Source organism: Salvelinus alpinus, chromosome 8 (genome assembly GCF_045679555.1).
Source record: "Salvelinus alpinus chromosome 8, SLU_Salpinus.1, whole genome shotgun sequence".
Lineage (NCBI taxonomy): Eukaryota > Metazoa > Chordata > Actinopteri > Salmoniformes > Salmonidae > Salvelinus > Salvelinus alpinus.
The window spans coordinates 61628228-61652497 of record NC_092093.1 but is presented as its reverse complement, the minus strand read 5'-3'; the positions used below and the strand labels follow the sequence as shown (position 1 = coordinate 61652497).

Below are 24270 nucleotides of genomic sequence, written 5' to 3'. Positions count from 1 at the left end.
GCTGTTCTGAGGGCAAAAGGGGGGTGCAACTCAATATTAGGAAGGTGTTCCTAATGTTTTGTACAGTCAGTGAATATTAATGGATGAAGAATGGATGAATTAATCTAATCCCTCTCAGCATTGTGGATGTATGCATGCAAAAAAAGTTTCATTTCCTTTATGTTCCTCATAACATGTTGGATGCCGGTCTGCATTGTACATTGTACTTGCAGTTACAATGTACAGAAAAGGAGGACATGAAACAGTGTACCTGCCACCATTTTAAGTTAAACTTGCAGCTATCCCATGGCATAGCAGGCCTTCATATTAGAAATACTGTATCTGATACATACAGTCCAACATAAAGTCATTGTAAAGTAGTTTTGGTGGTCATATCGGAATGTGTTATTAACCCAATTGTTTTAGCTATTTAGAACAATATCACTTGCTATTACTTAAAATATATGGTTATTTTAAAATTTTATTTACATTTCAATGGGGTCAAGGTTCAGGACTTTTATCAAAGATATTATAGAAAAACAAAAAACCTTTCCTCTACAATTTGTACTTTTATTTTGAAGGCTAAAAACCGGATGTGCCATTCACGTATTTAGTAAAAACAGGTTACAAACCAAGCCTAATTCTACAATTTCTATGTGATTTTAAACCTAACCTCAACACACTGCTAACCTTATGCCTAACCCCAAATTAAGACCATAAAGAATTTTTGTTTTCATACATTTTTACGATATGCCAATTTTGACTTTGTGCCTGTGCTATTTAGTGGAAACGTTAAACAAAAAATTTAACTCTGCAACCGACTCTTCAACCGCAACCTTTATCATTGTTTGCACTGTCAACATCGAGACCTCTTTAGACGGAGATAAACCCATTTTTAAGAATAAATATTTGATCCAGGCATTGCGGAAACACGTTTAGAGAATGAGCAATTTCGCCCTACTGTTTTGTTTCGCCTTTTCAATTTTGTCCTCCTCGTGCACAGTGCTGAAGAAGAGGAACGACAAGCCGATAATCGGTAAATTTGCTGCATCACATGACTGATGGAAATATTACATGAAACTACAGTGTTACATCATGTATACTGAACAAAAATATAAATGCGACAGTTTCAAAGAGTTTACTGTGTTACAGTTCATATAAGGAAATCAGTCAATGTCAATACATTCATTAGGCTGTAATCTATGAATATCACATGATGGATGGGACTTGGAGGGTATAGGTCCACCCACTTGGCAGCCAGTCCCACACAGTTAGGGAGCCAGGCACAACCAATCAGAATTAATTTTTTCCCCACAAAAGGGCTTTTTAACAGAAAGAAATACTCCTCAACACCCCCCCTCAGACGATCCCGCAGGTGAAGAAACTGCATGTGGAGGTCCTGGGCTACCGTGCTTACACGTGGTCTGCGGTTGTGAGGCCGGTTGGACGTACTGCCAAGTTCTCTAAAACGAAGTTGGAGGCAGCTTATGGTAGAGAGATTACATTAAATTCTCTAGCAACAGCTCTGGTGGACATTCCTGCAATCAGCATGCCAATTGCACGCTCCCTCAAAACTCAAGACATCTGTGGCATTGTGTTGTGTGACAAAACTGCACATTTTGAAGTGGCCTTTTATTGTCCCCAGCACAAGGTACACCTGTGTAATGATCATGTTGTTTAATCAGCTTCTTGATATGCCACATGTCAGGTTGATGGATTATCTTGGCAAAGGATAAATGCTCACTAACAGGCACATTTGTGAACAAACTGAGAGAAATAAGCGATTGGTGCGTATGGAACACTTCTGGGATTTTTTTATTTCAGCTCATGAAACATGAGACCAACACTTTACACGTTGCATTTATGTTTTTGTTCAGTGTATATTTATTATAAAATCTACCCTATACCAATACAGATCTAGCTAACACATATTAACACTTCCTTTTAAACAATACTTGATTATGTGTGAATTGAACATTTGCATTGTAGCCCGTTTCAAATTCCTCTTTGACAACCAAAACAAACCACGGTGAAGCTATAGTCAGTCCTTAGAATTATACTATTCTCTATTATAAATGTATCCCATTCAGAGTAGGGCTACAGCACAGGCTATTCTTCAAAATCAAGGGGTATTTAATTACTTGAAATAATTGGATATCTTACGGATTGTGGCTTTACTGAAAATACGTTAACTTTAAACTCGCTGTAATTCACTTTCTAAAATGTATCTGTGATTTCCTAGGTGTGTTGGCTCAGGAGGTAGACTCACCTCAACCACAGAAGGCCTCTTATATAGCTGCATCGTATGTCAAGTTCCTGGAGTCTGCTGGAGCTAGAGTCGTCCCTGTGATGTAAGTTGTATGTATTAGATTGGTAATGTAGTTGAGGACTTAACAGCCTTTCAAATGTGGTTATGAATTACCATATCTATAAAAAGTGGATTGAATATTCTCTTAGATAGGCCTAATATTCATTTTCCATGTACGTTATATATACCTCGTTCCTGTGATTTCTACAGGATAAATCAGACACTGGAAGAGTACAAAACACTGTTTAACTCCATTAATGGGTAGGTGTCAACTATGCTATTTGCTGTACAAGACCCACTGTCATGTTGTTTTTGTCTTCTGTAAAATGATCTATATACCCCCCACCCGCCTCTAGAATACTCTATCCTGGTGGTGATGCTAGCATCGTCTCATCTGGGTATGCGGACGCTGCTAGAATCTTTTACGAGCTTGCCATAGAGGTATGACATGTTCCTTTTGATACTTTCACATAGTCTATGCTTCATCGTACCTTACCAGAGGTGATATATAAAAATATGGACTTTTTAGGCCAACTCGAGGGGGGACTATTTCCCTGTATGGGGTACCTGTCTTGGATTTGAGGAATTGACATACCTGACCAGCGGAAAGCAGCTTCTATCCAAAACCAACACCAGTGGTGTGAAGTTGCCACTGGTTTTCACTAACGGTATGTTGTACCTGTACCTGTTCACATACAGATATGAGAAAAACATAACTCATCAGATTGTACCAGAATCGCATTTTCCAATTGATCACAAATGGAACATGTACATTTATCTAAATGCTGAACGAACGCACTCACAGTCACACCAAAATCTGTAACTTGGAGTAATGTGAAATTATTACACTTTCAGGATCCAGAGAGAGTAAGCTGTTCAAGGGCTTTCCAGCAGAGGTCCTGGATGCCTTGGCCTCTGAGCCAATCACTGAAAACTCTCATGAATTGAGTCTCACTCTGGAGGTATGACCATGTGCAATGTCTGAACAATCACCAAATGTCACAAGTCATAGGCTTTTCTGTATCCTCTGTAGCATTAATTGGGAACTAGTCATTCAACATTGCATTCCAGAGTTATAACAGCAATGCAGACCTTAGGAAGTTCTACAAAGTCTTGACTACAAACAGTGATGGGAAAACAGAGTTTGTGTCAACTATGGAAGGTAAAGCACATTCATTGTTTTAACTTAGCAAACACTAGAGTATATACAGTAACTTAAACTGGAACATGTACTTGCATAAGATGACATTGATAGGTTCAATGTTTCTTCTGTAGCATACGGTTTCCCCATCTATGGAACCCAGTGGCACCCTGAAAAGAATGCATTTGAATGGACAAGGCCGTACATTCCACACTCGCCATCGGCTGTTAAGACCACTTTCTTTATGGCTGATTTCATGGTCAATGAAGGTAGCTATTACAGTACTGTGTGGCAATAGATTCAGTGAGATTTTGTATTAATCTCAATATGTAGCGTGATGTTATTGTAATGGGGAGAGTTATTGAATGCACCCCCCTTGGCTGAGCCATGAAGGGTGCGTTCAAGATCAAACTCCACATGTTAATGTTTTAATCACTAATCTATGCCAATCATTTTTTTCATTAACAGCTAGAAAGAATTTTCACAAATTTGAGGATGAAGAGGTAGAGAAGAGAGCACTGATATACAACTACAATCCTGTGTACACTGGAAACACTTCTGCCTTTGAACAAACATATTACTTTTGATGAAGTATTGTTTTTGAATGGAGTGAGTGTCATTCAACAAATTTCTTTCAATCAATGTAAGCAACACTTATTGCTGTACATTTCTGTAAATTAAAAGTTTGATTTGTATGTTTTGGTAATGGTTTTACAAAGATTAAAGTAACTGATGACAATTAAGTTGTTTGAATGACTATGGACTACGTCTATGTTTTTGAACAAACCTAAAAGCATTTCACAATCTATCCAGACTGGCAAAGTAATGAGGACCCACATGAACTAAATACACTTTCAATGGAGATTTTTAATCCAGGACTAGCCTTAATCTGTGTACAGGAAACCGGCCAACATATTCAGTATTTGTGACTTGTTCAGTAATAGAACCCACAAGCTTTGTTTTGGCAGCTTGATTTCTCATCTTATTGTTTTATTATACAACAAGACATTTGGTTGATTTGAGTAAACGCTTGAGGATGCATTTTTTTTTTTTTTTTTTTACAATAAAGTGGTTAAATTAATATGAAACAGAGAGAACATTCACCATTTTGCAATAACAACCAAAATAGATAAACTACAGAATACAATGATAAAATACGTTTTATTCTAACATTTACCCCCATGCCACATACATACATGTTGTCTCTTGTACTATTTTGGATTACTTGACAAAAGTCCATCTTCACGTTCAATCGCGGTGTCAGAAATTTCACCATTGCAAAGTCCACTTTAAACTCAACCCAAGGACTGAAACAGGAGGGGGGAAAATGTATATTCAAATGTAACTTTCAAAATGCATTTGTGCACAAATAACACTCAGGTATTAAGAGACACAAATTATATTTGAGTAACATTTACACATCAAGCTGAAGAGACTGGGATCTCAATCATGATACTACTGTAAATGTAATTCAACCCAGTACGGAACATTCAAGATGTAAAAAAATACTATTTTGAAACAGAGCTGTCACAGATCGCATTGAGTTGCAAATAACTTGATAACATGCATTGACAAAGTAACAGAATGCAGGCTTGTGCCTCAACAATTCACGTTTTTAGATAGCAGTCCAACCTAAAAAATTAATAAAAATCTTTTGTATTTCATCCTGTAAAGATTGAGATAATGATTCTAAGCTATTAATTACCTTATAGACAAATGTATTACTTTTTGCCATAAAACAACACAAATTCTACAGTGGCACCTCAAACCCACCAATTGACTTAATACTGAGGGTGGTTGTAATGGCACTTCAATAGCCATTTACTAAAACATAATTTTATGTGGTCGTTAGCTTGACAAACCATTTCATTACCATTTGAACATCTGTAAAATAATGTGCAGATACATGCAGCTACTGTTTACATCTATTTTGGCAATTGGTTATATTTGGAACTGAAGAAGACCATTTCTTACTTGACTGTTTATATAATGCCATACCTACTCTATGACAACATTACAGTGTTCACAGATCAGAGTGAAGGTTTAACCAACAGTAGTTAGTGCCATGATCAGCAGAACATTTATTTACAATGAGCCATGTTGTATTTCGTTTTCACAAAAGGAGTCCATAAAAAGAACTGCTCACTCCCAAAGTAAGGCACAGTGACTAAAATATAATATATATGCTTCAATTTCCAAAGGACTGGAGGGAGTATTATACAATAAGCAAAGAATGAGGAGAACATTTTGTAACAAAACAAACCGGTGATTCTGTTCACATCCTTCTCACTGTTCACATCCTTCTCTTCTTTTCATGACATGTAGTCTACACCATTTAAATACATACTTGCGGCTACAAGAAGATTCCAAGATCAGGACAAACTTGAACACTGAAAAAAACGAAGTATCAATACCCAAAGAAGGGAATGTTTTTCATGTGCTACTTTACAGAGGAACAACATACACAAACACAGTTCAACATGAAAATGTATTTTCACGATTTTAAAAATAGGAGCAGACACCCTACCCTCGACCCACAGACACTGGGCTGGAACCAGTTTGACCAATAAAATCCCATGTGACACCTGTAACTTTGACCCCAAAGTTTGTGCTATAAGTCTTTCCTCTCCTCACTGACTGGTAAAGTTTGTGTGTGGAGTTTGATGTTCCCTCCCTCTCACCAGTCATTTGGAATCCGAGGAGCACGCCTATTCCTGACACGACCGCTTTTCAAGATGTTCCAGATATGACGTCAGCTAATGATCCCTCATCACCCTCCATCATAAAGTTGTATTCATTGTGTCGATGTCAACAAAATGGCTGCAGATGGTCTCTGGTGGAGTCGTGGTGACTCAAAAGGTGAAGAGGAGGAGTAGGAGGACAAAAATGGGATGAGGAGATAAGCAAGCATCTGCAACGCGGCAGTCTCAGGAATGATCTGCAACACAACAGTCTCAGGGTTGATCTGCAACGTGGTAGTCTCAGGGATGTTCTGCAACGCGGCAGTCTCAGGGATGATCTGCAACGCGGCAGTCTCAGGGATGTTCTGCAACGCGGCAGTCTCAGGGATGTTCTGCAACGCGGTAGTCTCAGGGATGATCTGCAACGCGGTAGTCTCAGGGATGTTCTGCAACGCGGCAGTCTCAGGGATGTTCTGCAACGCGGCAGTCTCAGGGATGATCTGCAACGCGGCAGTCTCAGGGATGTTCTGCAACGCGGTAGTCTCAGGGATGATCTGCAATGTGGCAGTCTCAGGGATGTTCTGCAACGCGGCAGTCTCAGGGATGTTCTGCAACGCGGCAGTCTCGGATGATCTGCAACGCGGCAGTCTCAGGGTTGATCTGCAACGTGGCAATCTCAGGGTTGATCTGCAACGTGGCAGTCTCAGGGATGATCATGCTGAAACGCAGGGGAATCACATAAGGTGAAAACAAAAAACAAAAAAAGGGCCAAAGAAGGTTTAAACCAAGAGGAGGTTGCATATCATGTGGATTGTGGAAACCAGGTATGGGGGCTGGCATTGTGCTTGGGCGCGGACTGGAGCTCTGGTTTGGGGGGATTGGTTTTGCCCAGGCTAACCCTCTTCCTCGATCTCCTCCTCCAGTATCTCCTCGAACACGTTGTCCGGTAGCCGGAAACACTCCTCGAAGAAGTTGACCAGTGACTGGCTGAGGTGCTGCCGCGTGGCCTCGCTGTGGATGAAGTGGCCCTCGTCTGGGTAGATCTGAGGGGGAACACAGCACACTGGTCACCACACATCCAATCACATTTCTCTGGATGCACATCTAGGTTCATATAGGCCATATAAACATATTATTATTAACATCATCAATCAAGCCCCTTAATTTAATGTATCAGACAACTCCCAGTGGCTGAATTACTGATGAGGCTTAGTCAGTCAACACACAGCAGGGCATATAAGGGGACCTATGGGGCAGCGATAAACTAAACACTGACTTCTAAATGCTCCATATCTTAATGGGATTAGATGACCCTGTGAAAGCAAGCATCATAAGAGGGAGGGGAATATAATCTCATTAAGTGAAATGGGGGGGGGGGGGCATTGTGTGGTGTAATCCCTCTGCTGGTGTGGGATTACAGAACTCCTCAGTGGTTTCTCTGTACAACAGCTCCAGCCCAAAAGATACCTCCATAGAACAGGACTAATTACTGTGAAGAATTTTGATTTAGCATATGAGCAATGTCTCTGCTTCCCATGACACAATGTCTTGTGAGTTCCAGTTAAATTGGTGCACCTTATTGATGGTAGCCATTCTATACATCTAATTTATATGTGTGTAATTCTGGGAAGTAGCCCCCACCTGCAGAGTGTAGTTGGCGTTTTCATTGATCAGCTGGGCGATGAATTTCGCTGTGTGCTGGAAATGCACTTTTTCTGGTGAGAGAAAAGGAAACCAACACATATCATCTTATTGTTAAAAACACAAATTATTTTATTGGGCTAGAAATGTTTGATTTCAAGGTTCTCGTACCATCTGCTGTTGGATGAACAATCAGAAACTTCTTGTCCAGGAACTGAGATGCCCTGTGTGCTAGATTGGCCATCTGTGGATGAATGCCAAAGATATTATTTAACAACCCAATAGAAATACACAGAGGTCATACATATGGAGTCCAAGTGAAGGCTGAATAAAGAAGGCATACCGCATATGCTCTTGGGTCAGGCTTGGGCTGTCCCAGGTATCTCTCTGAAAACGCTGATGCTGGAAGAGAGGTCATCAAAAGGAATGAATTCATTAGCTCACACCAAGGGATGTAGTGGTAAAAGCTAGCTCTAATAACACCATATAGCGTGTTATACCTCATATACCTAAATACATCATAAACAGCAGAAAAGACTACAGATGATGTCATGTGTAGCTGTTCTTATTTTAAGAACTTCTTAGTGACGAGTATTCATTCTTGTCAGGTGAGCTCAAACACATCCAGCACCACACACTACCTTTCACTCTCTCTAGCAGCTTTTCAGATAGAAACCACAGTCTGACACCCACACCTGCTTTAATTCACACTTCCCTCCCAAGTCTCTCTTTCTCATACACATGCTGTCACGCACACACACCATCTCTCTTCCTCTTTTAGCTGAGGTGATGCTAATACCATGGCAGGATGATGCTGGTGTGATTAACACTGACAGCATCTGTCTGGCACCATAGTGGCACACACACCTTACCATATAGGTCAAAGTCCGTGATGGGTGAGAGAGCCGCACCACATTTCACCAGGGAATCCTCGGCGCTGAGTAACAGGCTGGTCACATAGCCTCCATACACCTGACAGACAGACAGATAAAAGAGATCCTACATCAACATCAGGCTTCTCCACAGGCTACTGTAACGGATGCTTATAGACAGATAACCTTTGGGTTTATTTCAAGCTCAGTTTGAAGATTGAGTCTGGAGACCCAAGAGCAGTAGGTCATTAGCCTGGTCCCAGATCTGTTTGTGACATCTTCCTGTGGTCATTGTCATGCTATACAGCACATTGAGCACAAACAGATCTGGGACCAGGCTAGTAGCTCATGAATAATGCAAAATGTCCCAAGACCATTACTGCAAGTTGCAGCTTCCTCCATAGTTTAGGTTCCTCATTGTGGATGATTAGTTCAGTATGAAGCTAAGCCTATGTGGACATGCTCTAATACATCAGCTGCCTTTTTCCCAGTAAGACACATGGACTTGGCTGGAGGTAACATAATTATGCTTCCCTCTATGAACATCCTGCAGAGGTGTCAGAATCTATCAACACTACATCTATTTCAGAGGTGTCAGAATCTAACACTACATCTATTTCAGAGGTGTCAGAATCTATCAACACTACATCTATTTCAGAGGTGTCAGAATCTAACACTACATCTATTTCAGAGGTGTCAGAATCTATCAACACTACATCTATTTCAGGTGTCATAATCTATCAACGCTACATTTTAATTTTAATTTCACCTTTATTTAATCAGGTAGGCCACTTGAGAACAAGTTCTCATTTCCAACTGCGACTTGGCCAAGATAAAGCAAAGCAATGCGACAAAAACAACAACACAGAGTTACACATAAACAAACGTACAGTCAATAACACAATAGAAAAATCTATGTACAGTGTGTGCAAATGTAGAAGAGTAGGGAGGTAAAACAATAAATAGGCCATAGATGCGAAATAATTACAATTTATCATTAACACTGGAGTGATAGATGTGCAGATGATGATGCGCAAGTAGAGATACTGGGGTGCAAAAGAGCAGAGGATAAATAACAATATGGGGATGAGGTAGTTGGGTGTGCTATTTACAGATTGGCTGTGTACAGGTACAGTGATCGGAAAGCTGCTCTGACAGCTGATGGTTAAAGTTAGAGAGGGAGATATAAGACTCCAGCTTCAGTGATTTTTGCAATTCGTTCCAGTCATTGGCAGCAGAGAATTGGAAGGAAAGGCGGCCAAAGGGAGTGTTGGCTTTGGGGATGACCAGTGAAATATACCTGCTGGAGCGCGTGCTACGGGTGGGTGCTGCTATGGTGACCAGTGAGCTGAGATAAGGCAGGGCTTTACCTAGCAAAGACTTATAGATGACCTGGAGCCAGTGGGTATGGCGACGAATATGTAGTGAGGGCCAGCCAACGAGGGCATACAGGTCGCAGTGGTGGGTAGTATATGGGGCTTTGGTGACAAAACGGATGGCACTGTGATAGACTACATCCAGTTTGCTGAGTAGAGTGTTGGAGGCTATTTTGTAAATGACATCGCCGAAGTCAAGGATCGGTAGGATAGTCAGTTTTACGAGGGTATGTTTGGCACCATGAGTGAAGGATGATTTGTTGCGAAATAGGAAGCCGATTCTAAATTAAATTTTGGATTGGAGATGCTTAATGTGAGTCTGGAGGGAGAGTTTACAATCTAACCAGACACCTGGGTAATTGTCGTTGTCCACATATTCTAAGTCAGAACCGTCCAGAGTAGTGATGCTAGTCGGGTGGGCGGGTGCAGGCAACAATCAGTTGAAGAGCATGCATTTATTTTTACTACCATTTAGAAGCAGTTGGAGGCCACGGAAGGAGTGTTGTATGGCACTGAAGCTTGTCTGGAGGTTTGTTAACACAGTGTCCAAAGAAGGGCCAGATGTATACAGAATGGTGTCGTCTGCGTAGAGGTGGAGCAGAGAATCACCAGCAGCAAGAGCGACATCATTGATATATACAGAGAAAAGAGAATTGTACCCTGTGGCACCCCCATAGAGACTGACAGAGGTCCGGACAACAGGCCCTCCGATTTGACACTATCTGAGAAGTAGTTGGTGAACCAGGCAAGGCAGTCATTTGAGAAACCAAGGCTATTGAGTCTGACGATAAGAATGCGGTGATTGACAGAGTCAAAAGCCTTGGCCAGGTCGATGAAGACGGCTGCACAGTAATGTCTTTTTTCGATGGCGGTTATGATATCGCTTAGGACCTTGAGCGTGGCTGAGCTGCACCCATGACCAGCTCGGATACCAGATTGCATAGTGGAGGAGGTATGGTGGGATTCGAAATGGTCTGTGATCTGTTTGTTAACTTGACTTTTGAAGATTTTAGAACGGCAGGGCAGGATAGATATAGGTCTATAACAGTTTGGGTCTAGAGTGTCTCCCCCTTTGAAGAGGGGGATGACCGCGGCAGCTTTCCAATCTTTGGGGATCTCAGACGATACGAAAGGGAGGTTGAACAGGCTAGTAATAGTTGTTGCAACAATTTCGGCAGATAATTTTAGAAAGAGAGGGTCTAGATCACAGGTGTCAAACTCATTCCACGGGGGGCCGAGTGTCTGCGGGTTTTCGCTCCTCCCTTGTACTTGATTGATGAATTAACATCACTAATTAGTTAGGAACTCCCCACACCTGGTTGTCTAGGGCTTTATTGAAAGGAAAAACCAAAAACCTGCAGACACTAGGCCCTCCGTGGAATGAGTTTGACACCCCTGGTCTAGATTGTCTAGCCCAGCTGATTGTAGGGATCCAGATTTTGCAGCTCTTTCAGAACATCAGCTGTCTGGATTTGAGTGAAGGAGAAGCAGTGGGGGGGGGGGGGGGGGGGCTTGGGCAAGTTGCTGCAGGGGGTGCTGAGCTGTTGGCCGGGGTAGGAGTAGCCAGGTGGAAAGCATGGCCAGCCGTAGAAAAATGCTTATTGAAATGATTGATTATCATACATTTTCGGTGGTGACAGTGTTTCCTAGCCTCAGTGCAGTGGGCAGCTGGGAGGGGGTGCTCTTATTCTCCATGAACTTTACTTTGTCACAAAACTTTTTGGAATTAGTGCTACAGGATGCAAATTTCTGTTTGAAAAGCTAGCCTTAGCTTTCCTAACTGACTGAGTATATTGGTTCCTGACAAGTTGCATATCGCGGGGGCTATTCGATGCTAATGCAGTACGCCACAGGATGTTCTTGTGCTGGTCAAGGGCAGTCAAGTCTGGAGTGAACCAAGGGCTATATCTGTTCTTGGTTCTTCATTTTTTGAATTGGGCATGCTTATTTAAGATGGCGAGGAAAGCACTTTTAATGAGCAACCAGGCATCCTCTACTGACGGGATGAGGTCAATATCTTTCCAGGATACCCGGGCCAGGTCGATTAGAAAGGCCTGCTCGCTGAAGTGTTTTAGGGAGCGTTTGACAGTGACGAAGGGTGGTCATTTGACCGCGGACCCATCACGCACGCAGGCAATGAGGCAGTGATCGCTGAGATTCTGGTTGAAGACAGCAGAGGTGTATTTAGAGGGCAAGTTGGTCAGGATGATATCTAAGTGGGTGCCCGTGGTTATGGATTTAGGGTTGTACCTGGTAGATTCCTTAATAATTTGTGTGAGATTGAGGGCATCTAGCTTAGATTATAGGACGGTCGGGGTGTTAAGCATATCCCAGTTTAGGTCACCTAACAGTACGAACTCTGAAGATAGATCGGGGGCAATCTATTCACATATGGTGTCCAGGGCACAGTTGGGGGCTGAAGGGGGTCTATAACAAGCGACAACGGTGAGAGACTTGTTTCTGGAGAGGTGGATTTTTAAAAGTAGAAGCTCAAATTGTTTGGGCACAGACCTGGATAGTATGACAGAACTCTGCAGGCTATCTCTGCAGTAGATTGCAACTCCGCCCCCTTTGGCAGTTCTATCTTGTCGGAAGATGTTATAGTTAGGGATGAACATTTCTGGATTTTTGGTGGCCTTCATAAGCCATGATTCAGACACGGCTAGGACATTAGGGTTGGTGGAGTGTGCTAAAGCAGTGAATAAAACAAACTTGGGGAGGAGGCTTCTAATGTTAACATGCATGAAACCAAGGCTTTTACGGTTACAGAAGTCAACAAATGATAGCGCCTGGGGAATGGGTGTGGTGCTGGGGGCTGCAGGGCCTGGGTTAACCTCTACATCACCAGAGGAACAGAGGAGGAGTAGGATTAGGGTACAGCTAAAGGCTATAAGAACTGGTCGTCTAGTGCATTCGGAACAGAGAGTAAAAGGAGCAGATTTCTGTGCACGGAAGAATAGATTCAAGGCATAATGTACAGACAAGGGTGTGGTAGGATGTGAGCACAGTGGAGGTAAACCGAGGCATTGAGTGACGATGAGAGAGGTTTTGTCTCTAGAGGCACCAGTTAAGCCAGGTGAGATGTGGGGGGTGGAACAAAAGGGCTATTTAAGGCATATTGGGGGCTCTACAGTGAAATAAGACAATAATCACTAACCAAAACAGCAATAGACAAGGTATATTGACATTAGGGAGAGGCATGTGTAGCCGAGTGATCATAGGGTCCAATGAGTAGCGCTAGATGAGTCAGGGAGCCAATTACGTAGTCGCTGCTACGCTAGGCGAGCTGGAGACACGGCGATTCAGACAGCTTGCGGGCCAGGGATAGCAGATGGGCATCCGGCGACGTCGCAACGGAAGAGCATGTTGAAATCGTCGTGATGGATCGGTGGGGCTCCGTGTCAGCAGTAAAGGGTCCAGGCCAATTGGCAAAAGAGGTATTGTAGCCCAAGAATTGGCTGGTGGACCTCTTTGGCTAGCAGGGAGGTAACTGGTGTTTGCTTTGGGACAGAGACATTAGCCAGGGGTGGCCACTCGGATAGCAGCTAGCTAGCTGCGATGATCCGGTATAAAGGTTCAGAGCTTGCGGTAGGAATCCGGAGATGTGGTGGAGAAAAAGCAGTCCGATATGCTCTGGGTTGATATCGCACTGTGCAGACTGGCAGGAATTGACCGGGTTGGGGCTGGCTGATGTTCGAGTTAACGGTGAGGACCGCTAGCAGTGGCTAACTGGCTTTCTAGCTAGCTTCTGATGGGGGTTCCGGTTCTAGAGTATAAAAATAGCAGGTCCGTACCACATTGGGTGAGGCGGGTGGCCGGAGAGTATATTCAGTCCGTAGATGGAAAGTGAGATTAAAATATATACGAAATATATACAAAGAAAATGATACATACACGGGACAGGACGGGACAAGACAAAAACACACGTCCGACTGCTACGCCATCTTGGATTTCGAAGAATTTGTATTTCAGAGGTGTCAAAATCTATGAACACTACATCTATTTCAAGTGTCAGAATCTATCAACACTACATCTATTTGATCCGAAGGTAACTGATAAGCTAGCAGCACACATCTAATATGTCTATTTTAAATTGACTTGCAACACCTAATTCCAGCATTGGAAAAAACACAGGTCAGCATGAACACCTACAGCTTGCACTGAAATTGAAGAGTGAAGCTAGCTAACTTAAAATAACTCTCAATAAGTTCCATTGAGAAAGCAGAGATTCAAAGAGCCTCCGTTGTGATTTCTATATTGAAATGCAGGGTGATTAGCACATCAAGTCAGTATCCAGAATGATAATGCACAATACAAGGGGATCAAGGGAATTCCATCCTTCAGATACTACTACATTCAACCTATGAACCTAATCAATTATCAGGAGAAAACGGCTCTTACCTTGCCATAAACTCCAATCCTGGTCTTGTCAACATATGGCTCTTTAGATATAATACTGAAATGGAAGAGATTAGATTTGGATAGGTTAATCTCAGAATGAAGACTTCCTGGTCTTGACTACCTCTTCCAAGTGTGTCTGCTCAGTTATTTAGCTAGCTGTCCATGTCATAGCTTGTTAGCTAGCTGGCCATGTCATAGCTCGTTAGCTAGTTGTCCATGTCATAGCTCGTTAGCTAGCTGGCCATGTCATAGCTCGTTAACTAGCTGTCCATGTCATAGCTCGCTAGCTAGCTGTCCATGTCATAGCTCGTTAGCTAGCTAGCCATGTCATAGCTCGTTAGCTAGCTAGCCATGTCATAGCTCGTTAGCTAGCTGGCCATGTCATAGCTCATTAACTAGCTGTCCATGTCATAGCTCGTTAGTTAGCTGGCCATGTCATAGCTCGTTAGCTAGCTGTCCATGTCATAGCTCGTTAGCTAGCTAGCCATGTCATACCTCGTTAGCTAGCTGTCCATGTCATAGCTCGTTAGCTAGCTGTCCATGTCATAGCTCGTTAGCTAGCTGGCCATGTCATAGCTCGTTAACTAGCTGTCCATGTCATAGCTCGTTAGTTAGCTGGCCATGTCATAGCTCGTTAGCTAGCTGTCCATGTCATAGCTCGTTAGCTAGCTAGCCATGTCATACCTCGTTAGCTAGCTGTCCATGTCATAGCTCGTTAACTAGCTGTCCATGTCATAGCTCGTTAGCTAGCTGGCCATGTCATAGCTCGTTAACTAGCTGTCCATGTCATAGCTCGTTAGTTAGCTGGCCATGTCATAGCTCGTTAGCTAGCTGTCCATGTCATAGTTCGTTAACTAGCTGGCCATGTCATAGCTCGTTAGTTAGCTGACCATGTCATAGCTCGTTAGCTAGCTGTCCATGTCATAGCTCGTTAATTAGCTGGCCATGTCATAGCTCGTTAGTTAGCTGGCCATGTCATAGCTCGTTAGCTAGCTGTCCATGTCATAGCTTGTTAACTAGCTGTCCATGTCATAGTTCGTTAGCTAGCTGTCCATGTTATAGCTCGTTAGCTAGCTGGCCATGTCATACCTCGTTAGCTAGCTGTCCATGTCATAGCTCGTTAGCTAGCTGGCCATGTCATAGCTCGTTAACTAGCTGGCCATGTCATAGCTCGTTAACTAGCTGGCCATGTCATAGCTCGTTAACTAGCTGGCCATGTCATAGCTCGTTAGCTAGCTGTCCATGTCATAGCTCGTTAGCTAGCTGTCCATGCCATAGCTCGTTAGCTAGCTGGCCATGTCATAGCTCGTTAGCTAGCTGGCCATGTCATAGCTTGTTAGCTAGCTGGCCATGTCATAGCTCGTTAGCTAGCTGGCCATGTCATAGCTCGTTAGCTAGCTGTCCATGTCATAGCTCGTTAGCTAGCTGGCCATGTCATAGCTCTTTAACTCTTTAACTAGCTGTCCATGTCATAGCTCGTTAGCTAGCTGGACATGTCATAGCTCGTTAGTTAGCTGGCCATGTCATAGCTCGTTAGCTAGCTGGCCATGTCATAGCTCGTTAGTTAGCTATCCATGTCATAGCTCGTTAGCTAGCTGTCCATGTCATAGCTCGTTAGCTAGCTAGCCATGTCATACCTCATTAGCTAACTGTCCATGTCATAGCTCGTTAACTAGCTGGCCATGTCATACCTCGTTAGCTAGCTGGCCATGTCATAGCTCGTTAGCACCCGGCTGGAACACAGCATGACCATGTCAAATCACTAGCAGAAAGGAGAAAGATAATGTAGCCCCACTCTATAGCTACAGCTGCCTAAACAATAGTTAGCTAATAAATTGGAGATGTAAACTGTGCAAATAAATAATTTTCCTTTCTACATGTTAAATCACTAAACATATCCAGACCTCCGCTTATTGGCTGCTCTTCAGTTCATATGACAGTGTTAGGACAGTCTTGTGAAAGAAGTCTAAGGTTGCGTCCCGATTCTCCACCCTTTTGAAAACTCCCTCCAGCCAATTATTACACTATTCCAATGCTTTTAAATCCATGACTGGAAGTGTGCAAGTGCACAGTTTAGTAGAAGGGTGGAGAATCAGGACACAACAAAGGTTGAAGGTACCTACCTGAGGGCCTCCAGCTGGTCCTTCTCCTCGAACACGCCCAGCTTCCTCTGGACGCGGTGCAGCAGGTTGGTCCCCTGGAAGCCACTGCCCCGCCCGTCAAAGCGAACCACCATTGCCCCGAAGCTGCTCACCAGCACCGTGGCCCAGTCTATGTGGAATTGCTCTGACACCATCTGGCCACCGGGGGTGCCATCGCTGGATACGAGAAGGCATGTTTACTCGTTAATCTATGGGTATTTCTCTCTCTCTGTCTCTAAAATAAATGCATACAGGTGTGTCCTCATTTACCCAACATAGAGAAAAGGACACATTGTCTTTATAGTAGTGCCACTCCATCCAGAGATGAACCAGGGTGAAAAGACTAAAAGTTATAGTCTACTGTATGTTTCTCCAACCTGCAGGCAAAGGCATGGAGAGAGAGATGGTGTGATAGTGGAGGATAGGAGGGTTAATTAAAGGGGGATGGAGACCTCATTTGCAGTGTAATTACCGGTAGTGCGGAGGAGAACGAGTTGCCACTTCTCTGCCTTAGATTAATAGCCCTGATTAAAGCTCAGAGTTGGAGGGTGATTACAGTGGATTTGGAAAGTATTCAGACCCCTTCCCTTTTTCCACATTTTGTTACGCTACAGCCTTATTCTAAAATGTATTAAATAACACACCATACCCCATAATGACAAAGCAAAAACAGGTTTTTAGACATTTTTGCAAATGTGTTAAAAATTCAAAACAGAAATACCTTATTTAAATAAGTATTCAGACCCTTGCTATGAGACTTAAAACTGAGCTCAGGTGCATCCTGTTTCCATTGATCACCCTTGAGATGGTACATTCAATTGATTGGACATGATTTGGAAAGGCTTACACCTGTCTATATAAGGTCCCACAGTTGACAGTGCATGTCAGAGTAAAAACCAAGCCATGAGTTGGAAGGAATTGTCCATAGAGCTCCGAGACAGAATTGTGTCGAGGCACAGATCTGTAGAAGGATACCAAAAAATGTCTGCAGCATTGAAGGTCCCCAAGAACACAGTGGCCTCCATCATTCTTAAATGGAAGAAGTTTGGAACCACCAAGACTCTTCCTAGAACTGGCCGCCCGGCCAAACTGAGCAATTGGGGGACAAGGACCTTGGTCAGGGAGGTGACAAAGAACCCAATGCTCACTCTGACAGAGATCCAGAGTTCCTCTGTGGAGATGGGAGAACCTTCCAGAAGGACAACCATCTCTGCAGCACTCCCCCAATCAGGCCTTTATGGTAGAGTAGCCAGACGGAAGCCACTCCTCAGTAAAAGACACATGACAGCCCGCTTGCAATTTGCTAAAAGGCACCTAGAGGACTCTCAGACCATGAGAAACAAGATTGAAATCTTTGGCCTAAATGCTAAGCGTCACACCTGGCACCATTCCCACAGTGAACCACAGTGGTGGCAGCATCATGCTGTGGGGATGTTTTTTAGCGGCAGGGACTGGGAGACTAGTCAGGATCAAGGGAAAGATGAATGGAGCAAAGTACAGAGAGATATTTTATGAAAACCTGCTCCAGAGCGCTCAGGACCTCAGACTGGGGGGGGGGGGGGGGGTGAACCCTAAGCACACAGCCAAGACAACACGGGAGATGCTTCAGGACAAGTCTCTGAATGTCCTTGAGTGGCACAGACAGAGCCCAGACTTGAACCCGATCGAACATCTCTGGAGAGAGCTGAAAATAGCTGTGTAGTGGCGTGCCCTATCCAACCTGACAGAGCTTGAGAGGATCTGCAGAGAAGAATGGGAGAAACTCCCCAAATACAGGTGTGTCAAGCTTGTAGCTCCATACCCAAGAAGACACGAGGCTGAAATTGCTGCCAAAGGTCCTTCAACAAAGTACTGAGTAAAGGGACTGAATACTTACCTAAATGTAATATTTGCTTTGTCATTATGGGCTATTGTGTGTAGATTTATGAGGAAACAATACAATTTAATCATTTTAGAACAAGGCAGTAACGTAACAAATTGTGGAAAAAGTAAAGGGATCTGAATCCTTTCTGAATGCACTGTATCTTTCCTGATGAAGCAGTACTTGGTGTGGAGGAGCTGAAGGCCAAACAGTGGAGATGGATAGCTACATTGTATACAACACCATAGTCGCTAGAGCAGTTGTGTGTGTGTGGTTTGGTTTTACTATCGTTGTGGGTACCAGAAGTCCTCACAAGGATAGTAAAACAAGGAAAGGGCTATTTTAGATGTAGGGGTTAGGTTTAGGTTTATAATTAGGGTTAGAATTAAGGTTAGGAGTTAGGTTAAGGGTTAGGTTTAGGGTAAAATACATTTTTGGTCCCCACAAAAGCAAACGTGTGTGTGTGTGTGTGTGTGTGTGTGTGAGTGTGGTAGGGTCTGTATACTCACACAAGGAGGAGCAGAGGATAGTGTGATGAGTCCACAAAGCTGGCAGGTTTGAGGATCTGCATCGTTAGTGCTACACAACAAGAGAAAGAGTGATCAGTACGCGTGTTGTACACAAGCACTACGGCTTCATTATCCGTTCATCTGAAGAAAACAGACTTTAGCTGATACATTTTCATTATGTAAAATGTGCTGCTGAAATCTCATTCCTTTATTGTTAGAGTGGAACATAACGTACTGTAATCCTCGATGTTGATCTCCTTGTATTCCACGCGGGGCATCTGCATGGAGTCCAGCCTCATCCTCAGATTCTCATTGGTCTCCAGGTCAAATACCTCTGCAGTGATAAACATCATGGCCTTAGTTTATGGCTAAGGTTGCTATGGCTACCATGGTCTAAAGGCACATACTGTAGGTGTCCAAAGGGCATAAGTGTTGTGGTAGAACGTTGGGCTGGACGTTGTGATGAAGCTATGCTTACAGCATATCACAATAGAAGAGAACATAGGGAAGTTATCAGAATGCAGAGGCATCTCTCTCTGTCTCAGTCCCTCCAATCCAATCTCCCTCCCTCTCCCACCCACTCTCCCTGTCTCCCTCCCTCTCTAACACCCTCCTTGTATCCACTGACACACTGTGATGAAGACAGATCAGCAATGTAGGCTGTAAATATAAATTAAGACTTCATAATGGCTGGCACCGAGATCAGGGGCCCTCGAGTTGAGCCTTGACAAGCCTTATCTTGGCATGCTGAGATTGAGATTGGACTAGTAACAAAAGGAGTGGGTGTTTTGATCAGGGAGAGTGTTCTCTCCTGACTGTGTGTGTGTGTGTGTGTGTGTGTGTGTGTGTGTGTGTGTGTGTGTGTGTGTGTGTGTGTGTGTGTGTGTGTGTGTGTGTGTGTGTGTGTGTGTGTGTGTGTGTGTGTGTGTGTGTGTGTGTGTGTGTGTGTGTGTGTGTGTGTGGTCTCCACAGAGTACACAACAAACACAGTAATGCAGCATGGTTTTTATCCCCGCCACATCAGCAATTAAATTCTAATTTCAGAACTACTTTAATGGTTCCAGTTAGAAAGCAGAGTTCCTGCCAAAAGTAGCTTGTTTAGTTTTTTGTTTACTACTATATGCACTAAAATATGACTGCAGAGTGCACTTTGTACACATTGCTATTCCTCCAAGTGTACATGCTGTAATTAACCGTAAACAAAGACAGGGAACGTCTTTCATTACAGTGGGAAGGTCATGTTGTTATGAGGACATCCACCCAGCTAGGTAATGTAATCAGTGTCTGCCAACCGACTGGGCTGAGGCTGCAAACAGTGACTCAGCAGAAAGCAGACTGGCCTTGTTGTGCTGTGAATGGTAAATCTTAGTATGCTGTCCCCGTTTGATGAGGTCACACAGTTGTGGGTGGTTATTTTGTGAATCAGGGGTGGAGGGCAGGGCTTTTATTCTGTAAACACAGAGATAGATACAGTTGTTTTATCTCCATGGTGTTAAAGAGTTATATTTCAGGGGTGATGCTGAATGTTCTACTCATGGAGAGGAGTGGATGTCCTACAGGTGTGTGAATCATCTTCTCCCTGACCCACACATGGCAAGTCAGCAATCAGAACTCAGAATAATGGAGTTAGTGTATGTATGTGTGTGTATGTGTGTGTGTGTGTGTGTGCGTGCGTGCGCATGTGTGTGTCTGTGTCAGGAGAAAAAGGCATATTGAAGACAGAGGAAATAAAGATCATGCATTGTGTGTCTGGGTGGTCTATTTTTCTGTGTGATGTATGCCTCTTATGACCCTCTTATGACCCATCAACTCTGGACCTGAAAGCCAGTTCCACTGCCTTTTTTCATTGTTCTAATCAGGTACTGATTTAAACCTGGGACACTAGGTGGGTGCAATTAATTATCAGGTAAAACAGAAAACCAGCAGGCTCCGGGACTTAGGGTAAGAGTTGAGTACCCCTAACCTATGTTTTCATGTAACAGAATCCAAATAGAATCTTAACTAGAAGACTCACTCTGTCTGTCCTGTGTGCTGTATACTGCTACAAACGGGACATCAGGGCCTGGAGAAAGACCAAAACAGAAACAAATGTGACCAAATAAGACAACATCAGACATCGTTCCCATTAGTTTGTGGTGGCACTACTCTGGTTCGTCTCGGTCTTGTCTCGGTTTAATAGTACATTCTGTGGCTCCTTGTCATGTACAGACGTAGGATCTTAATTTGAGCCAGTTTGCTACAGCAAGAAAATAATCCTGCAGCAACCGGAAATGTGAATTATTATGTTGATTATAATTTATTTACATTATTGTAGGGGTTGATACATTTTTCATAAGTCTGAAATTTCACAGTGAAAATTACAAACATCAGAAGTCTTTTTAAACCGTAAATACATTACACATTTTACATTTCCTGCATTGTAGGACAGTTCTCATGCAACAGGGTGATCAAATTAAGATCCTACATCTGTACAACAGTGACTGCATGGTTCAAAATGTATCTCCACTGTCCATAGTTCTGGGGAAGCAAGAGGATGGGAAAGGGTTATTTAATTATCAATTTCTAAAAAGACTTGCAAAAAGACTTGTAAGAAATTCATAATCGAATCATTTGAACTCAATACATGTTTTCCTTTAGAATCCGTAATTTCAAATTGCACCTTGTCGATAGAAGACTGAGACACAACATAGTTGAGCCTCAAAGTTCAGACACAAAATCAAAACATCATTGATCAAAGTCTGAAAGCCTGACGCTGTCTCTAATAATTCTTGCTAAACATGTTTTTCTACAAGCACAACAGATCCTTTCCAGACTTTCTTGCTATTGTTGGGGAGGCTATTGTTAGCTTATTCAATTAATTTAACACAGCCAAAATAGTTTCTGGAGTGTTCCGGAGCTAGCTTGCAAACAAACAAGCCCCTGTAGAAATATACTCTTTCTGTCTCCTAAACCACATCACTGCACATGGAGGGGAAACATAATGAAATGATCGATGCACTTAGCAAATTGAGAACATGCTAGAAAGAAACATTTGTGGCTCTGCAAAGTAGGCCAGGCAATCTCTCTCAGCTCTGTAATGATATCACAATCATGTCAAATAAATGAAAGCGGGCAAGAGGCAGGATGGAAGAAGATGGCGCTGACAGATATGGCAGCTCTGCTTCTAGCGCCTATGCAACTTTGCAGTATTTTGTTTTTTGGTGTGTTATTTCTTACATTAGCCCAGAATGTAATGTTCAGTCTCTGGATAATAAAGTAGACTAGCTCTGGGTGAGGATCTCCTTCCAGAGACACATCAGGGATTGTAACTCTCAGGATATACTGTCCACGTCCATACAGCCAGCTGGTACAGACCTCTACATGCTTTGTAAGTAGGAAAACCTGCAAAATCGGCAGTGTATCAAATACTTGTTCTCCCCACTGTATATACAGTTGAAGTAGGAAGTTTACATACACTTAGGTTGGCGTCATTAAAACTAGTTTTTCAAACACTCCACAAATTTCTTGTTAACAAACTATAGTTTTAGCAAGTTTTAGCAAGTCGGTTAGGACATCTACTTTATCTTTTTTTATGTAGTTATTACACATTGATTACACTATTACTCGTATTTCATGTCACAACGATTCATCGATACATATACTACGATGCTGGTAAAGTTGTCTCGCATACCTACAGTGCTGGTCATAAAAAAAGCTAGCTAGCTCATGGATGCAAACAATGTTCTTCCCCAAAAACATAGGAAAACGACATAATCTGTTTCAGTAGCTATAGCTTGCTAACTATATAGCTAGGTGTCATCATCTAAAATAACCCTAATTTATAAGACAGTTCTTATTTGATTAATGGTGTTTTTTCGGACCCATCTATGTGAAGCTAGCCACTGTAACGGCTGTCGTCCTCCTCATCCGAGGAGGAGAAGTTTGCAGGATCGGAAGACCAATGCGCAGCGTGGTAAGTGTCCATAATGTTTATTTTAAAAACATAAACTGAACACTATGAAATACAAAACAATAAATGTGAACATGAACGAAACCGAAACAGTACCGTGTGGCAACAAACACTCACACGGAAACAAACACCCACACAACACAGGTGGAAAAGGCTACCTAAATATGGTTCTCAATCAGGGACAACAATAAACAGCTGCCTCTGATTGAGAACCATATCAGGCCAAACACAGAAATAGAAAATCATAGAAACACAAACATAGACTGCCCACCCCAACTCACGCCCTGACCATACTAAATAAAGACAAAACAAAGGAAATAAAGGTCAGAACGTGACAGCCACATTAAGGATTAGCCACAATAGTGGAATTTGCGGTTAGCCTTCAAAATAAAAGTATGTCATTGACAGTTATGCAAATGAATACAAATAGCATAATTATGCCATAATTGAGTAGATTAAAACGAGGTTGGAATGTTATATTTAATTAACAAAAGACAATAATTTGTTAATTTGAAAAAAATCTGTTGAAATCAGACTGGACTTATTGGACTTTGCAATTGCATTGGGGGCATACTTATTTCACTGTACAGCCTTACCTATGGATTGTGGATCAATTTTTTTTATTTTTTTATTTCACCTTTATTTAACCAGGTAGGCTAGTTGAGAACAAGTTCTCATTTGCAACTGCGACCTGGCCAAGATAAAGCATAGCAGTGTGAACAGACAACACAGAGTTACACATGGAGTAAACAATAAACAAGTCAATAACATGGTAGAAAAAAAGAGAATCTATATACAATGTGTGCAAAAGGCATGAGGTAGGCAATAAATCGAATAATTACAATTTAGCAGATTAACACTGGAGTGATAAATCATCAGATGATCATGTGCAAGAAGAGATACTGGTGTGCAAAAGAGCAGAAAAGTAAATAAATAAAAGCAGTATGGGGGGTGAGGTAGGTAAATTGGGTGGGTAGTTTACAGATGGACTATGTACAGCTGCAGCGATCGGTTAGCTGCTCGGATAGCAGCTAACCGAGTGACATGGGGTATCAGTCTACTCAGTGACACCCAGAGAACATTAGCTTCATAGCTCTTATTGTGGGACCCTGAAACAACTGTGAATTGAGCCACATTTATTGTCAACCTACTATGTGTAACCTACTATGTGTATTGAACACTATTCCTACTATATGGCACTGAAGCTCGTCTGGAGGTTTGTTAACACCGTGTCCAATGAAGGGCCAAAAGTATACAGAATGGTGTCGTCTGTGTGGAGGTGGATCAGAGAATCACCAGCAGCAAGAGCGACATCATTGACGTATACAGAGAAAAGAGTCGGCCCGAGAATTGAACCGTGTGACCATAGAGACTGCCAGAGGTCTGGACAACAGGCCCACTGAACTCTATC

At 42.7% G+C, this 24270-nt stretch overlaps 2 protein-coding genes across 6 annotated transcripts in view; one reads left to right on the top strand and one right to left on the bottom strand.

The window, feature by feature from the left end:
• The first annotated feature begins 543 nt into the window (after positions 1–543).
• LOC139583430 (gamma-glutamyl hydrolase-like) lies at positions 544–4185 on the top strand. Its single transcript, XM_071414511.1, has 9 exons — positions 544–1015; positions 2222–2330; positions 2498–2548; positions 2644–2728; positions 2817–2955; positions 3143–3249; positions 3359–3449; positions 3563–3697; positions 3897–4185. Exons 1-9 carry the CDS (start codon positions 922–924, stop codon positions 4013–4015), a joined length of 930 nt encoding a protein of 309 aa, XP_071270612.1. The 5' UTR covers positions 544–921; the 3' UTR covers positions 4016–4185.
• A 90-nt stretch (positions 4186–4275) lies between these two features.
• The window catches only part of LOC139583425 (A-type potassium channel modulatory protein DPP6-like), a 385278-nt gene continuing 365283 nt past the window's right edge, over positions 4276–24270 (bottom strand). For all 5 annotated transcript variants that reach the window (XM_071414502.1, XM_071414505.1, XM_071414503.1 and 2 more), the window contains 10 exons: positions 20925–20972; positions 19146–19244; positions 18911–18980; positions 16523–16717; positions 14400–14454; positions 8623–8722; positions 8094–8152; positions 7922–7994; positions 7751–7824; positions 4276–7152 (listed from right to left, as the gene is read on the bottom strand). In XM_071414502.1, the coding sequence (XP_071270603.1) occupies positions 7003–7152; positions 7751–7824; positions 7922–7994; positions 8094–8152; positions 8623–8722; positions 14400–14454; positions 16523–16717; positions 18911–18980; positions 19146–19244; positions 20925–20972 (923 nt within the window). In that variant the 3' untranslated portion in view covers positions 4276–7002. The remainder of the gene's footprint in view (positions 7153–7750; positions 7825–7921; positions 7995–8093; positions 8153–8622; positions 8723–14399; positions 14455–16522; positions 16718–18910; positions 18981–19145; positions 19245–20924; positions 20973–24270) is intronic.

What these genes read in the sequence shown, in the direction of transcription:
- LOC139583430 (XM_071414511.1), top strand. Translation starts at nt 922, where the DNA reads ATGAGCAATTTCGCCCTACTGTTTTGTTTCGCCTTTTCAATTTTGTCC. An exon ending in GCTAGAGTCGTCCCTGTGAT is followed by an intron (nt 2,331 to 2,497) that starts GTAAGTTGTATG and finishes TGATTTCTACAG; the next exon opens with GATAAATCAGACACTGGAAG. An exon ending in AATTGAGTCTCACTCTGGAG is followed by an intron (nt 3,250 to 3,358) that starts GTATGACCATGT and finishes ATTGCATTCCAG; the next exon opens with AGTTATAACAGCAATGCAGA.